Genomic DNA, 12,708 nt, shown 5'->3' with positions numbered 1-12,708 from the left:
ACAATTTTACATTTAAAAATGTTGAAAAACTATTAACAAAAGCTCGACACTTATAATATTTATTATATTAATATTTATTGGCACTATAAAGTTAGTGTATTGGAAGATTTGTGCAGAGATGAAAACAATCAATAAAAAGCAGAAATTTACAAGTGTGAATAGCACATCGACGATTGATTTCGGAGGACTGAAGAAATTTCTAATTAAATTTCAAGTAGTATCATGCGAATAAGCCTTGTCATGGGTTACTAAAAAAAAAAGCATTCGATAAGTAGATAGTCAAATGATTAATGGAACTTTTTTAATTATACTTACACCTTTATAATTGGTTACAGATCCGGCTAATATAATGCTGGATGTTGTATTATTATTTTTAATTGATTTGCTATTATCAATAGCGGACGAGCTATTCGATGGAACACATTCAGAGACTCCAAGAGTTTCAGTGCATTTCGATATTGAATCGTGATTTACGCAAGAGTCTTCGATTTTCACATCACATGAGCCACTATTACTGCTTTCCTCGCATATGCTGCTATCATCAGGATTCTTAGATGGTTCAGTCGTGCTAGAATCCTCGTTGTTAATGCTTTTGTTATCGACATTATAATGGGCTGCGTAACTATTTGACATTTTTTCATCAAATTTCAGATCATCGTTTTTGGAATTACCGCATCCGGCTCTAATAAGAGATACTGGCACTATACCATATACATAAAATAAAAGTATAGGTACCCCAACAGCAATAGCAAGACCAGCTAAAATTGGTGCAACTAATATCTGAAATTATAAAGAACACGAATAACCATTATTCAAATTTGATCGACCAAACGAATGTATATATATATATAAGGACATACCGATGCCGTTACGCCAATTGCAACGGATATGTTACGTTTCTTTCTTTGTGTCGCTTTGTATTTGTTTAATAGTTTTCTTCCCGCCCATACTGGCACACCTAAAATATTTAATATCGATCAATAATTTATCTCAAGAAAGAAATTTGATGTATGAAACATACCAATTACAATGGATGGCACAGCAATTCCAGCCAAAAGTGCTATACCAACTGGCGCTCCTATAAGGGTGCCGATTTGCCATACAATTTTCTTCTTTCTAGACCATGGCTTTTTACCCCAAAAAGTACACCCAGAGGGACTAAAATAAAATGTATAAAGTATAAACGTTTTTCATGAATAATTAAAAACAATTGCGCATTAAACTTACCTTAAATAATGTAGGTCGCTAACTTCTTTCATACATAGCCAACAAAACTCTGAACCACATAAGGAACATGCCATATGATTGCATGAACCATCATTCATTTTAACGATTAAAACTTGACATCTAGGACATGGCTTTATTTCATCAGTCATCTCTAATGCAAACGTACCGGAGGAGGTAAGTGCATTTTTTTGACGTGTACTTCGGGCGGCATCACACGTTTGATCGGGGTGCCAAACAGCCTTGCAATGATAGCAGAAACGCGTACCACAGTTCGGTCGCTCACATTTGATTTCTGGGCAGGATGCGCATCCTGTTGCAAGTACGGCATAGCTATAATAATTTTTTGTTTTTTAAATGAAACAAGCTGAACTTATGCCTGCAAACTGATAAGTAAATAAACTTACTTGCAGTCTGGGGCAGGGCACCATCGACAGTCAGGATCAGTAATTAGATATCTTCTTATTGTGAAATCGTGATACTTATTTTTTATATCATTGTGGTCTTGTAGTAATTGTTCCACATTGTTCGGATGAATTCCAATTGAGCATTGAGGACAAGCTTAAATGAAATTTAACATGAAGAAAAATATCTTACAATTAATAAAATTGGAATTGGTATGAAAGGTTTTACATTACCTATATCTGTGCGGGATTCACTTATTTCATTTTTCAGATACTTAATTAAACAACATGTACAAAACTTGTGGCCACAAAGTTCTAGAGTAAAAAATGGGACGTCGGAATTTTCTTGTGTAAAACAAATGTTGCATATTTCCTGATTGTCAGTCGATTCCCCATCGGCAGGTTTATCACACGATAAATCAATATTTATAAAATGGGATTCGTTCTTTACCTGTAATTGAAAGTTTGATAATTATTGCATGGAATCACAATTCTTTTTAGATGTCATTACTTGTAAAGCGTGTTAATCGTTAATGACGTTCTTGAAACTTACAAAATTAATAAATTAAACTTTTCGATAAGAATGTTTTTAAGTGCTACTAATTGCGTTGAGTGAAGAGAGCTCATTATCTACAGGTCTATATAATCAAATTGATCAAGAACCGTGAGGCAGTTATTAAAGCAAAAAAAAAAAGGTTTTTAATAATATTAAACTCAATAATACCGTATCCGGAGATTCTTCTGCTATTTGTCCACATTCCACATCGTTTAATATTTGATTACGGTTACTTTCAGCTAAGCGAACCGTCTGCAGTAAAAAGCGTCGCAAAGATATACCCTGATTTGGTGTCCGCCTAGACATAATATCTGAAATTAACAACAAATCAAAATTGTACTTTTTTTCAAATTTAAAGTAAATTAAAACTACAAATGTAATTTGGCAAGGTTCAGTCAGATAGACTACTAATACAACACTACTTTTTTTTGTAAAGTAACACATTGACAAGAAAAAACAAGTCACACAAACAAATTCGAATAGGTAAATTCAAATGAGCAAAACTTGTTGTTAGGCTGAAACTTTTGCAGGTCACTGTACAATAAAACTATACATACATGAGTGTCGAAGGACACCTTGGATCTTCGCTTCAAATTTCGCAAACAATATTTATGTGAAATTTTACTTTAACTGACTATTTTTTTCTGGCATAGTATTTAAATCACAATTCCATTACTTGCAATTCCACAGATTTGTACACAAACAATAAACAGTATAAAAAATCAACAATTAAACGATAGCCACACACACTAGAGGTGGTAAAAATGGCAAATGTCGTTATATTTGATGCAACGAATCCACCGAACTCAATTTATTATTAATATTTCTATATTCTATATATAAAGGCAAACAAAAACCACAAAAGAAACAATTTTATTAATTGCAGCCCAGCGAACATTTAAAGTGACCCAATTAATATTCGACAACGTTTTACCAAAAACGAGATAGCCCAATAAACATTTTTCCGACGTGTCGTGGTAAATGACATTCTTGTCACAGCTATCCACGAATGCTCTACCTGAGACAAAGACCTTGCTTTCTACAATAGCTAAACATTTTCGAAATTCAGTAGAATTAATATTGCCACGTCAGCGACTTCTGAAATTTTAAACCTCCGTTGTTCTTAATAGACTTGTTTTTTCACATTGCTTGAATTATAATAAACCAATTGCCTTGAAATTTCAAGTAGATATTCTATACAAAATTGTGTAGATACTTTTGTTTTTTGTTTTATAGGCATACTAATAACTAATTATATAGAAATCGGCGAAATTGCAAGGATCTGATATCCGAATTAATTTGTAGTATTTTTTTGGCAAAAAAAGCCATACAATTCGATAAATAATGACTTATCGGGGGAATAGCCATCGACTTTTCAAAAAATAATCGGTTTTTAGCGAAAACGGTGGAAGTGCGTTTATCAACACTTACAGTACCGAGAACAAAAAAATTAAACAATTTGATTAAGAAAAAATTAAGCGATATTGGTGTAGTTAATCGAGGCTCATGAATTCTTATTGGTATTGCATTATCTAAAGGTTTAACATTACCGGCGAGTTAAATTGATTGGATTCTTGTACCAAATTCACAACCTTCCCCCGCTCCACCGCCGACTTCGAACGATTTTTCTTGCGCTGAGTAATAAATTGATAAAATGGCTGAGCGCGAGCGTAGCATACACGAAATGCTAAAAGACACGCCATCCATGAACGACACCTGCGGGGCAGTGCACACCGGCACAGAAGGAAGCGGCATTGGCATGAATATGGTGATTAGTAGTAGTAGCCATAGCATTGGTGGTGCAGCCGCTGGTGGAGGTATTGGACCACCTAATAGTTTGCCGTTAAGGAATCACTCGGGTAAGAAGAATCGGTACTTTAAACTAAATTTGCGTCTTCAACTTTCTGTCTATTCGCCATAGCGCCAACTACTCCGATGTCTCCTATGACGAGTACCAGCACTCCTGGCAATGGTGTTCTAACCTCGGCCGATGGCAGCGGCAGCCTAATACGTACAAGTGCTTCCAAAATTGATAGTCTCAAGAATTGGAGCATATCCACCTACAAATGCACTCGGCAGCTAATGCTCGAGAAACTGGGCAAATCGCAACGCACAGTGGACTCTGAATTAGAGGCTCAAATTGAACAATTACGGGAAACGCAGCGAAAATATTTATCCATTTTACGCCTGACACGAGCGTTTAGCTCACATTTCCAGCATGTGGTTGTTACTCAGCATGCTCTGGCTGATTCATTTGCGGATTTAGCTCAAAAGAACCCTGAACTCCAAAAAGAATTCACCTGCAATTCGGAGACACAACGAAATTTAACCAAGAATGGTGAATTGTTGCTAAATGCACTTAACTTCTTCATGTCGTCGGTGAATACACTGTGCAATAAAACTATAGACGATACATTGCTTACGATACGACAATATGAAACAGCCAGGTGAGTGATCCATAATTGGATTTACATTTCATAATATTTTTTCACTTATATTTTTTACCCTTTCAAATAGAATTGAATTTGATGCGTATCGCATGGATTTAGAGAATACCAAGCCGGAGCTGACACAAACAGCTGCTGGTACCGCCACTGCTCTAGAGGAATCCCAGCGAAGTTATGCCCAGCATAAGGAACAATATGAGAAATTACGTGCCGATGTGGCTGTTAAAATGCAATTTCTTGATGAGAATCGCGTAAGATTATTAATACCCAATTTGCAAAAGATTTCTGCTAAAACAATCTTCATTTTCACAGATCAAAGTGATGCACAAGCAACTGATTTTACTGCACAATGCAATTGCTGCTTATTTTTCGGGTAATGCCATGGCACTGGAGAGCACAATAAAACAATTTAATATCAAGGTAAATAATTTTGAAGTGAAAAAATCCAACCATATCGAAACTAATACTACGTCAGATTTGAAAGATACTTGTATTGAATGCGAGATACTAATTAGATTATTGATTTTCATTTAATTTTAGCTTAAATCACCAAATGCTGTCACTGGCTCCTGGCTGGAACAGTAGTCCTCAAAATATCTGTGGGCATATGCTCTTTCTATACACAAAACCCTTCGTATGTCTTTGCTGAACGAGATCGCTCTCTTTAAAAATAATAACAATTCCATCATAAATTCGTAAATATTATCATTTAAGTCAAACTCTTAGAATTCCTAAAACAAGCGGGAAGTTTGATTTGATACATTTCCAATATATATTTCTATATATATTACTACAATATTTCCATTTTTTTTTTTAGTTAACTTTTAATTTGGTTTAGTTATTTATATTTCATTGAAATTTTGACCCAATAGCGCTGAAGTGCAATATTAATTCAGAACTCCCCTATTTATGTGTATTTGTTTTAACTAATTTTAATGCTAAACACATTGTAATGATGTAGCATTGTTTACTAGTCAACGTATTATTTACAATTAAACGGAAAACTATATTAAATAAAACTATTTATAATTACACCACATTTTATGCTTATCTATTTAATTCTTCTCCAATTTTAATTCATTGAGTTTCTCATTTAAGGCCGCTGACTCATCCTCTTCGGCCTTAAACATTTCTGGATCGTAGATGACCTTAATGATTAGGGAACAACTGGGACAGGTGGCCACTTCCTCACCCTCGATAAGCTCCTCCTGAAAAAATTTGAAGAAAGTTCAAGTTAATATTTATTTTCAACGATTTGGTAGTCGGGCGTTACCTTGGAGATTTGAAATCGATCACCGCAGGGGCATGGATAGTAATACATCTCCTCCTCCTCGTCGTATTCGAAATCCTCAATTTCAACCTCGTCGTGATAGATGCTCATGGCATAATAAATAATAATAAACACCCAACTAACTAATATTAACTAAATATAATAGTAATTGCGCTGCCGCGTTAAGATGCACGTTGCGGGTCAAAAGGGCTGTCAACTTGGTAAATAAAACAGCTGATCGACAGAAAATCACTAGTGCTGCCAACGCATTTTTACTCGCAGTGCGGCGAATTTATTCGAAAAAGCAAAGCGAATTCGGGGGCTTGTATCTTAAAAATGCATGTAAACAATTTAGTAAACGTTTGTTTCTATTATTAAACCAAGTCATGTCTAACAAAAAGAACCCCCTGTTCGATGTGAATCTCTATGATTTGCTGGGAATCTCCCTGGAAGCGGATGTCACTGAAATACGTAAGGCTTATCGCAAACAAGCCCTGAGTTGTCATCCGGACAAGAATCCCGATGACATCAAAGCGGTCGAACGTTTCCATGAGCTCTCCAAGGCTTTGGAGATCCTTACTGACGCCAGTGCCCGTGCAGCCTATGATAAGGTTCTCAAGGCCAAAAAGGCTGCCGAACTGAGGACTAAACAATTGGACAGCAAGAGACAGAAATTAAAAGCCGACTTGGAGGAACGCGAAAGGGCGGCTGGTGTTAATTCATATACCAACAGAAAATCGGATGAGGAAGTATTGCAAGAACAAATTCTACGCTTAAGAAACGAAGGTTCAAGGTTGCTGGAGGAAGAGCAACAGGCTATGAGAGAACACCTAAAACGCAACTATGTCGAACCTCAGTTAGTGCCTTCAAAACCAGAATTTGACTCGACACAGCATCGCATTAAAATTAAATGGAAAAGCAATCAGGCGACGGACTACACTCAGGAACAATTGCTACAGTATCTCAAGAAATATGGTGAAGTTGTGGGTCTAGTAGTAAATAGCAAAAAACCTGGACGTGCCATGGTGGAGTTAAAGACACGCGAGGCCTGTGATATGGTATTGGCCTACGAAAAGGGTAATCCTGCAAATCCGCTGCACTTTGAGTGGGTAAAACCACCTTCATCTGATAAAGTGGAGGAGCAGCAGCACAACGTTTCAGCTTCGGCCAGGGATTACGAAAATTTGGTCATGCGGAAATTGCGCCAGGCTGAGGAGCGCAAACGACTTATTGAACAAATGAAGAAAGATGATGAATGAATAAATTTTAATTATAGATAATTTAAACATTTTACGATGAAATTTTCTTCTTAATCCACATAGCTAAAAATTGAATTTGCGTTAGGCTATCTAATCATTATTTCAACAATTTTATTTTCAAAAATCTATGCACTTACAGCCAGTAGCTTCCCTCATTTGGGCGCCGCATTGCTGGATGTGGCAGCTACCATGGCTGCGTAGGATTTATTTAGTGTGCTAATAGCCGAAATATTGGAGAATGGCGTTGGGCCGGTGGTAATGCTTTGCGGTTCCACGATTTGATGTGGTTGCGGCGGTGGATTCTCAATCTTCTCAAATACATTTGTGGCATCACGTAAACGATATCTTCGTAAATTCAAATAATGCTCCTTTTGCTCTTCAACACGTTGGTGCACCTCGTGCAGGCGACCAGCCAGTGAGATAAAGGACTCATTCAGTTGACGGAAGCCACGTTTTAGATCCTCTGGTGAAATGCTTTGTGGATTGGTCAAAGCGTTCATGTGACGTTCGGTTAAATTGATTTCTTGCCGAAACGATATTAAATCCTGTTCGTATTTGGCCACCAAACACTGGAAATATTGAAATGGTGCACTATTCTCAAATTGAAGTCCTGCTGGCGTGTCCTGGGTACGTTGGGCCATTTCTAGCGACTGTATGGCTTTGCCTGTTTCGTGTCGTAGTAATTTAATTTGCTGATTATTCGCATCCACGGAATTTGCCATATTCTGAAGGGCCCACTTTAGATTCATTATTTCGTGGCTGACATTCGTGAATTTCGATGTGGAGGTACGTCCAATGTCGGAAGAGATTGTCTTTTGCTGTTTAATAAAGGTTTTCAGAGCATCAACAGTTTTAACGATTTCATCGGGTACTTGGGTTTCTTTTATCTGCAAACAATGAAATAAGCTAAATAAAAATGTTTCACTTGAGGCCTTTGCCTTACCTTAATCCCGTCTTGTTTATTGTCTCCCAATTTCGGTTGCGTAGCACTCACATCAATGCCGCCCAAGCCAACAAATGTTGATGGAGCTGTAGCTGGTTGAGCTGGCTTTGAACCAAAAATTCCTCCTCCCCCGCCGATGCCAACTCCTAAGCCTCCTATTCCAGTTGGATTTGTCGTTCCACCCAATCGCAAGCCCGTATTAAATGGTTGGGCTGTAGCCGTTGTTGTTGTCGTGTTGAAGTTTAAACTGGCGCCTGCAGCAGGCTGACTGACTGCTGGCTTATTGAAGCCGAAACTTCCCAAGCCCGTGCCTAATGGCGCCGGCATTCCCAAGCTACCTGTTGCTGTTGGAGCTGCTGATGTTAAGCCAAATGCTGGCGGAGCTGTTGTTGGAGCAGACGTCGCCGCCGCAGTGCCAAAGCTGAACGTGGGCGCCACTGCGCCGACTGGAGCTCCAAATGCTGGGGCAGCTGTTGTGGGAACGCCAAATGTGGGAGCGACAGTTGCTGCTGGAGCAGCTCCAAAAGTTGGTGCTACAGTGGCCGCGGCAGCTTGTGCTCCAAAAGCGAGAGTAGGAACTGCACTAACTGTAGCGGCAGTTCCACCGCCCAACCCGAAACTAGTGGCACCAAAAGCCGGCGGAGCGCTGACAGGCGCAGTGGCTGCTGCAGTTCTCGCGCCAAAACCGAATGCTCCCGTCGCAGCTCCCGGCGCTGCTCCAGTCAGACCCGCATTAGGTGTGGGCGTAAACGAAAAGGACATGTTTTATTTGCACTTGAATTTTTTCTTGCCTAATGTTGCTAAATTTCGTATTTATTTTACGAATAATTTTTATTGTTTATGACCACAAATTATCAAGACGGCGAAGGTCGAAAAATCGAGCACAGATGCGTAAAATTGAGCAATGGTCGAAAAATCGAGCATGCTAATATCGAGTATCGATGGCAACATTATCGAATATCCAACACTGCGTTATCGAATATCAAATACGACGTTATCGAATATCGAGCACACAGTTATCGAACATCGACGAGGTTGTTCAAAAAATTACGGTCACACTGGTTATGACTAGCCAAATCTCGAGTATCAAGCACGACGTTATCGAATATCGAATAGTTCTTTATCGAATATTGACCACACAGTTGTCGAATATCGAGGAGGTTGTTCAATAAAAATACGGTCTCACTGGTTATGACTAGCCAAATCTGTTTGTTGCCGAAAAAATAAGAGAGAAAAGTTGTCAAATAAGTGCTGTATTATATTAAACCCCGTATTTAAATTTTAGATAAACACAATGGTAAGCTGATAGTTAAAAGTGAAGAATCGTTAAATACAGAAGAAACATAAATGTTTATTTTTAGGGTCAAAATCAATCGGCTCAGGGGGGAGCTGGAGACAAAAAGGATGATAAGGACAAAAAGAAGAAATATGAGCCACCAATTCCTACCCGTGTGGGCAAAAAGAAGCGTCGTGCCAAGGGTCCTGATGCAGCCATGAAGCTGCCTCAGGTGACTCCGCATACTCGCTGCCGCTTGAAGCTGCTCAAACTGGAGCGCATCAAGGATTATCTTATGATGGAGGATGAGTTCATTCGCAACCAGGAACGACTGAAGCCACAGGACGAAAAGAACGAAGAGGAGCGTTCTAAGGTCGACGACCTGCGAGGCACACCAATGTCGGTGGGCAATTTGGAGGAGATTATTGATGACAATCATGCCATTGTGTCTACTTCAGTGGGTTCGGAGCACTATGTGAGTATCTTGTCCTTTGTGGACAAAGATCAATTGGAGCCTGGCTGCTCTGTGCTCTTGAATCACAAAGTGCACGCCGTTGTTGGCGTACTAAGCGACGACACAGATCCCATGGTCACAGTAATGAAACTGGAGAAGGCACCCCAAGAGACTTATGCCGATATTGGTGGCCTGGACACCCAGATACAGGAAATCAAAGAGTCGGTAGAATTGCCTTTGACTCATCCTGAATACTACGAAGAGATGGGTATTAAACCGCCCAAAGGTGTTATTCTTTATGGTCCACCAGGCACAGGCAAGACTCTTCTTGCCAAGGCGGTGGCCAATCAGACCTCTGCAACTTTCCTGCGTGTGGTGGGTTCTGAACTCATCCAAAAGTATCTGGGCGATGGGCCAAAGCTAGTGCGGGAATTGTTTCGTGTTGCAGAAGAACATGCGCCGTCAATTGTGTTCATCGATGAGATTGATGCTGTTGGAACCAAGCGATACGATTCAAATTCTGGTGGCGAGCGTGAAATTCAGCGTACTATGTTGGAATTGCTCAATCAGTTGGATGGCTTTGATTCGCGTGGCGATGTCAAAGTTATTATGGCCACAAATCGCATTGAGACTCTGGATCCCGCCCTTATCAGACCTGGACGTATCGATCGTAAAATTGAGTTCCCGTTGCCCGATGAAAAGACCAAGCGACGTATTTTCACCATTCACACATCTCGAATGACCCTGGCCGAAGATGTGAATCTAAGCGAACTTATTATGGCTAAGGATGATCTGTCTGGTGCCGACATCAAGGCCATTTGCACAGAAGCCGGTCTCATGGCATTGCGCGAGCGCCGCATGAAAGTCACCAACGAGGACTTTAAAAAGTCCAAGGAGAGCGTGCTCTACCGCAAGAAGGAGGGCACGCCCGAAGGATTGTATTTATAAGCTTTTGTTCGATTAACATTTCAATAATTTTTAATAGTGTCCTCCTCACATACATGCATAAAAACCCAGATTAAAGCCAGAAAATCATTTGGAAGTGAATAAACTACTAGTTTCGGGCAACTCTGTACTAAATTGGCCCAATAAATTATCCAGATAGGCCTTTTGCTTATCCGAAACCACGTGCAGGGATTCATTTTGATGTTCCAAATATTTGAAATGTTTTTGATCGGTGGCTTTGCCAAGCTGAAGCTTCTTGTATAAGTCTACTTCATTGTTTTCCTTATCGGCTGATGTGGCAAGTGTATCACAAAAAGATTTGTATTTGGCCAATTCAAAACCTGTAGAAAGTCCATCTGCATAACCCTGATCGAAGCTGAGTTGGAAAACATCTTCACGTCCATCCGCAATGCCATCGGCATAGTTTATCTAAACAGAAGAGAGTATATCTCAATCGACTTTAATTCTCAAATTATTTTCATAAAAAGTATTTTTAGTATTTTAATCGCTCATCCCTAATAAATTTGTTTGCTGCACGCTTTGGTTTACCTTTGTGACTTTGTCCTGAATTCGCTGATAATTGGCGGAGCTGACAGCCTTAAAATCATCTTCCTCATCAGAACTGGGTGTTTGTGACATACTAATTGATCAAGTGGGTAAAAGCAACAATTGTGTTGTTTAATTTTAGCTAGTATCAGCTAACAAAACAAAACGTGCCGTCTCGTAGTTTCTTTTAACACTTAGAGATGAGCAGCTGATTTCCGTGTTTAATATATTTAGTCACGAACCGTTAATTTCAAAGTATTTTTTTAATACAGATCATTCGTAATGGCAGCTGCAGCGGATATTGCACAACTGGTGCTCGCTGTTATAAAAGGAATTCCTACCGGAGCTACCAATGACGACCTCACCAAAGCGTTAACTGATATTCCCGCAGCCACACGAGTCGAAGGTTTAAATATATTATTACAACAGGGAGGCATAGAGATCCTTAAAAAGGGCGAAAAACTTATTTATCGCGCCAAAGATCCGGAAAAGGTCAGTGCACTTCCCAAAGATGCAGACAACGAAGAGAAAGTCGTCTACGGTATTGTGGAAGAGGGCGGCAACAAGGGCATCTGGATTCGTGACATACGAATGAAGTCGAATTTGAATATGACCCAACTAAACAAGATACTTAAAAATTTAGAAACAAAAAAGCTTATCAAAGCTGTAAAATCTGTAAATGTAAGTAGAAAACTATGTTACATTTTGTTTATTGTTCTTTAAATATCTGAATTTGCCCACAGGCCAGCAAAAAGAAAGTCTACATGCTTTATAACCTGGAGCCTGATCGCACAGTCACTGGCGGTGCTTGGTATCAGGATCAAGACTTTGAAGTAGAATTTGTTGATGTGCTTAATCAGCAATGCTTGCGTTTTTTGCAAATGAAACGGGAAAACGCCGAAAAAAAACGGGAGGGACCTCTGGTTCTCAGGGAAATGTCGTGCTGTACAGTGAATGAAGTGCACAAATTTATCTCAGATCTGGGCGTTAGCAAAGTAAATCTCGACGAGGACGACTTAGAGACCATACTCAAAACCGTTGTCTATGATGGCAATGCTGAACGTGTAATGAAGTCGGATGGATCGTATGTATATCGTGCAGTTAACTCTCCCTTGCCACCGACTGGACTAATTCAAATGCCCTGTGGCATATGTCCTGTAATCAAAAATTGTTCAGACTGTGGTGATGTTACCGCAATTAATTGTCAATATATGAAAGATTGGCTGGATTAAAGATTTTGAACTGAACACTGTTTTTTTAGGGTGACCATAATTAATGATGTTAAAATACAATTTAACAGAGCTCAAAAATGATGCTGTTAACTTTATCAAAGTCGGGAATTTTCAGCCGAGAGCGGAGTTAAAAATTTGTTTGCTGGCGATTC

General features: G+C 39.3%; 8 protein-coding genes across 8 annotated transcripts; 4 read left to right on the top strand and 4 right to left on the bottom strand.

Moving 5' to 3' along the window:
- Positions 1-53: 53 nt before the first annotated feature.
- Positions 54-2,602, bottom strand: LOC26528805 (E3 ubiquitin-protein ligase RNF19A). The gene is made up of 8 exons (XM_015177446.2): positions 2,353-2,602; positions 1,863-2,079; positions 1,632-1,785; positions 1,228-1,557; positions 1,022-1,158; positions 861-958; positions 316-780; positions 54-248 (listed from the first exon to the last, which is right to left on the bottom strand). Exons 1-8 carry the CDS (start codon positions 2,488-2,490, stop codon positions 246-248), a joined length of 1,542 nt encoding a protein of 513 aa, XP_015032932.1. The 5' UTR covers positions 2,491-2,602; the 3' UTR covers positions 54-245.
- A 975-nt stretch (positions 2,603-3,577) lies between these two features.
- LOC6647691 (arfaptin-2) lies at positions 3,578-5,438 on the top strand. Its single transcript, XM_002070197.4, has 5 exons — positions 3,578-4,043; positions 4,106-4,631; positions 4,702-4,882; positions 4,944-5,051; positions 5,172-5,438. The coding sequence occupies exons 1-5, from the start codon at positions 3,839-3,841 to the stop codon at positions 5,214-5,216; spliced, it is 1,065 nt and encodes a 354-aa protein (XP_002070233.1). The 5' UTR covers positions 3,578-3,838; the 3' UTR covers positions 5,217-5,438.
- Positions 5,439-5,547: 109 nt separating this feature from the next.
- On the bottom strand, positions 5,548-6,129 carry LOC6648120 (DPH3 homolog). The gene is made up of 2 exons (XM_002070198.4): positions 5,905-6,129; positions 5,548-5,839 (listed from the first exon to the last, which is right to left on the bottom strand). Exons 1-2 carry the CDS (start codon positions 6,010-6,012, stop codon positions 5,687-5,689), a joined length of 261 nt encoding a protein of 86 aa, XP_002070234.1. The 5' UTR covers positions 6,013-6,129; the 3' UTR covers positions 5,548-5,686.
- Positions 6,130-6,198: 69 nt separating this feature from the next.
- Positions 6,199-7,187, top strand: LOC6648121 (dnaJ homolog subfamily C member 17). Its single transcript, XM_002070199.4, has one exon. The coding sequence runs from the start codon at positions 6,288-6,290 to the stop codon at positions 7,158-7,160; it is 873 nt and encodes a 290-aa protein (XP_002070235.1). The 5' UTR covers positions 6,199-6,287; the 3' UTR covers positions 7,161-7,187.
- Positions 7,188-7,254: 67 nt separating this feature from the next.
- On the bottom strand, positions 7,255-9,018 carry LOC6648122 (nuclear pore complex protein Nup58). Its single transcript, XM_002070200.4, has 2 exons — positions 8,104-9,018; positions 7,255-8,047 (listed from the first exon to the last, which is right to left on the bottom strand). Exons 1-2 carry the CDS (start codon positions 8,863-8,865, stop codon positions 7,313-7,315), a joined length of 1,497 nt encoding a protein of 498 aa, XP_002070236.1. The 5' UTR covers positions 8,866-9,018; the 3' UTR covers positions 7,255-7,312.
- Positions 9,019-9,269: 251 nt separating this feature from the next.
- LOC6648123 (26S proteasome regulatory subunit 4) lies at positions 9,270-10,929 on the top strand. Its single transcript, XM_002070201.4, has 2 exons — positions 9,270-9,400; positions 9,465-10,929. Exons 1-2 carry the CDS (start codon positions 9,398-9,400, stop codon positions 10,779-10,781), a joined length of 1,320 nt encoding a protein of 439 aa, XP_002070237.1. The 5' UTR covers positions 9,270-9,397; the 3' UTR covers positions 10,782-10,929.
- On the bottom strand, positions 10,794-11,417 carry LOC6648124 (putative tRNA 2'-phosphotransferase). The gene is made up of 2 exons (XM_002070202.4): positions 11,328-11,417; positions 10,794-11,207 (listed from the first exon to the last, which is right to left on the bottom strand). Exons 1-2 carry the CDS (start codon positions 11,415-11,417, stop codon positions 10,866-10,868), a joined length of 432 nt encoding a protein of 143 aa, XP_002070238.1. The 3' UTR covers positions 10,794-10,865.
- On the top strand, positions 11,363-12,571 carry LOC6648125 (probable DNA-directed RNA polymerase III subunit RPC6). The gene is made up of 3 exons (XM_002070203.4): positions 11,363-11,430; positions 11,597-12,005; positions 12,068-12,571. Exons 2-3 carry the CDS (start codon positions 11,607-11,609, stop codon positions 12,554-12,556), a joined length of 888 nt encoding a protein of 295 aa, XP_002070239.1. The 5' UTR covers positions 11,363-11,430; positions 11,597-11,606; the 3' UTR covers positions 12,557-12,571.
- The last annotated feature ends 137 nt before the right edge of the window (positions 12,572-12,708 follow it).

This window comes from Drosophila willistoni, chromosome 3R (genome assembly GCF_018902025.1).
Source record: "Drosophila willistoni isolate 14030-0811.24 chromosome 3R, UCI_dwil_1.1, whole genome shotgun sequence".
In the NCBI taxonomy this organism is placed as follows: domain Eukaryota; kingdom Metazoa; phylum Arthropoda; class Insecta; order Diptera; family Drosophilidae; genus Drosophila; species Drosophila willistoni.
The sequence above is the reverse complement of the archived record's forward strand: the minus strand, read 5'-3'. Positions and strand labels throughout refer to the sequence as shown.

What these genes read in the sequence shown, in the direction of transcription:
- LOC26528805 (XM_015177446.2), bottom strand. Translation starts at nt 2,490, where the DNA reads ATGTCTAGGCGGACACCAAATCAGGGTATATCTTTGCGACGCTTTTTA. An exon ending in CAGAAGAATCTCCGGATACG is followed by an intron (nt 2,080 to 2,352) that starts GTATTATTGAGT and finishes TTTCAATTACAG; the next exon opens with GTAAAGAACGAATCCCATTT. An exon ending in AGCGACCTACATTATTTAAG is followed by an intron (nt 1,159 to 1,227) that starts GTAAGTTTAATG and finishes ATTTTATTTTAG; the next exon opens with TCCCTCTGGGTGTACTTTTT.
- LOC6647691 (XM_002070197.4), top strand. Translation starts at nt 3,839, where the DNA reads ATGGCTGAGCGCGAGCGTAGCATACACGAAATGCTAAAAGACACGCCA. An exon ending in GCCGTTAAGGAATCACTCGG is followed by an intron (nt 4,044 to 4,105) that starts GTAAGAAGAATC and finishes TATTCGCCATAG; the next exon opens with CGCCAACTACTCCGATGTCT. An exon ending in AATTTCTTGATGAGAATCGC is followed by an intron (nt 4,883 to 4,943) that starts GTAAGATTATTA and finishes TCATTTTCACAG; the next exon opens with ATCAAAGTGATGCACAAGCA.
- LOC6648120 (XM_002070198.4), bottom strand. Translation starts at nt 6,012, where the DNA reads ATGAGCATCTATCACGACGAGGTTGAAATTGAGGATTTCGAATACGAC. An exon ending in ATCGATTTCAAATCTCCAAG is followed by an intron (nt 5,840 to 5,904) that starts GTAACGCCCGAC and finishes AAATTTTTTCAG; the next exon opens with GAGGAGCTTATCGAGGGTGA.
- LOC6648121 (XM_002070199.4), top strand. Translation starts at nt 6,288, where the DNA reads ATGTCTAACAAAAAGAACCCCCTGTTCGATGTGAATCTCTATGATTTG.
- LOC6648122 (XM_002070200.4), bottom strand. Translation starts at nt 8,865, where the DNA reads ATGTCCTTTTCGTTTACGCCCACACCTAATGCGGGTCTGACTGGAGCA. An exon ending in ATAAACAAGACGGGATTAAG is followed by an intron (nt 8,048 to 8,103) that starts GTAAGGCAAAGG and finishes CATTGTTTGCAG; the next exon opens with ATAAAAGAAACCCAAGTACC.
- LOC6648124 (XM_002070202.4), bottom strand. Translation starts at nt 11,417, where the DNA reads ATGTCACAAACACCCAGTTCTGATGAGGAAGATGATTTTAAGGCTGTC. An exon ending in TTCAGGACAAAGTCACAAAG is followed by an intron (nt 11,208 to 11,327) that starts GTAAACCAAAGC and finishes TCTTCTGTTTAG; the next exon opens with ATAAACTATGCCGATGGCAT.
- LOC6648125 (XM_002070203.4), top strand. Translation starts at nt 11,607, where the DNA reads ATGGCAGCTGCAGCGGATATTGCACAACTGGTGCTCGCTGTTATAAAA. An exon ending in AAGCTGTAAAATCTGTAAAT is followed by an intron (nt 12,006 to 12,067) that starts GTAAGTAGAAAA and finishes ATTTGCCCACAG; the next exon opens with GCCAGCAAAAAGAAAGTCTA.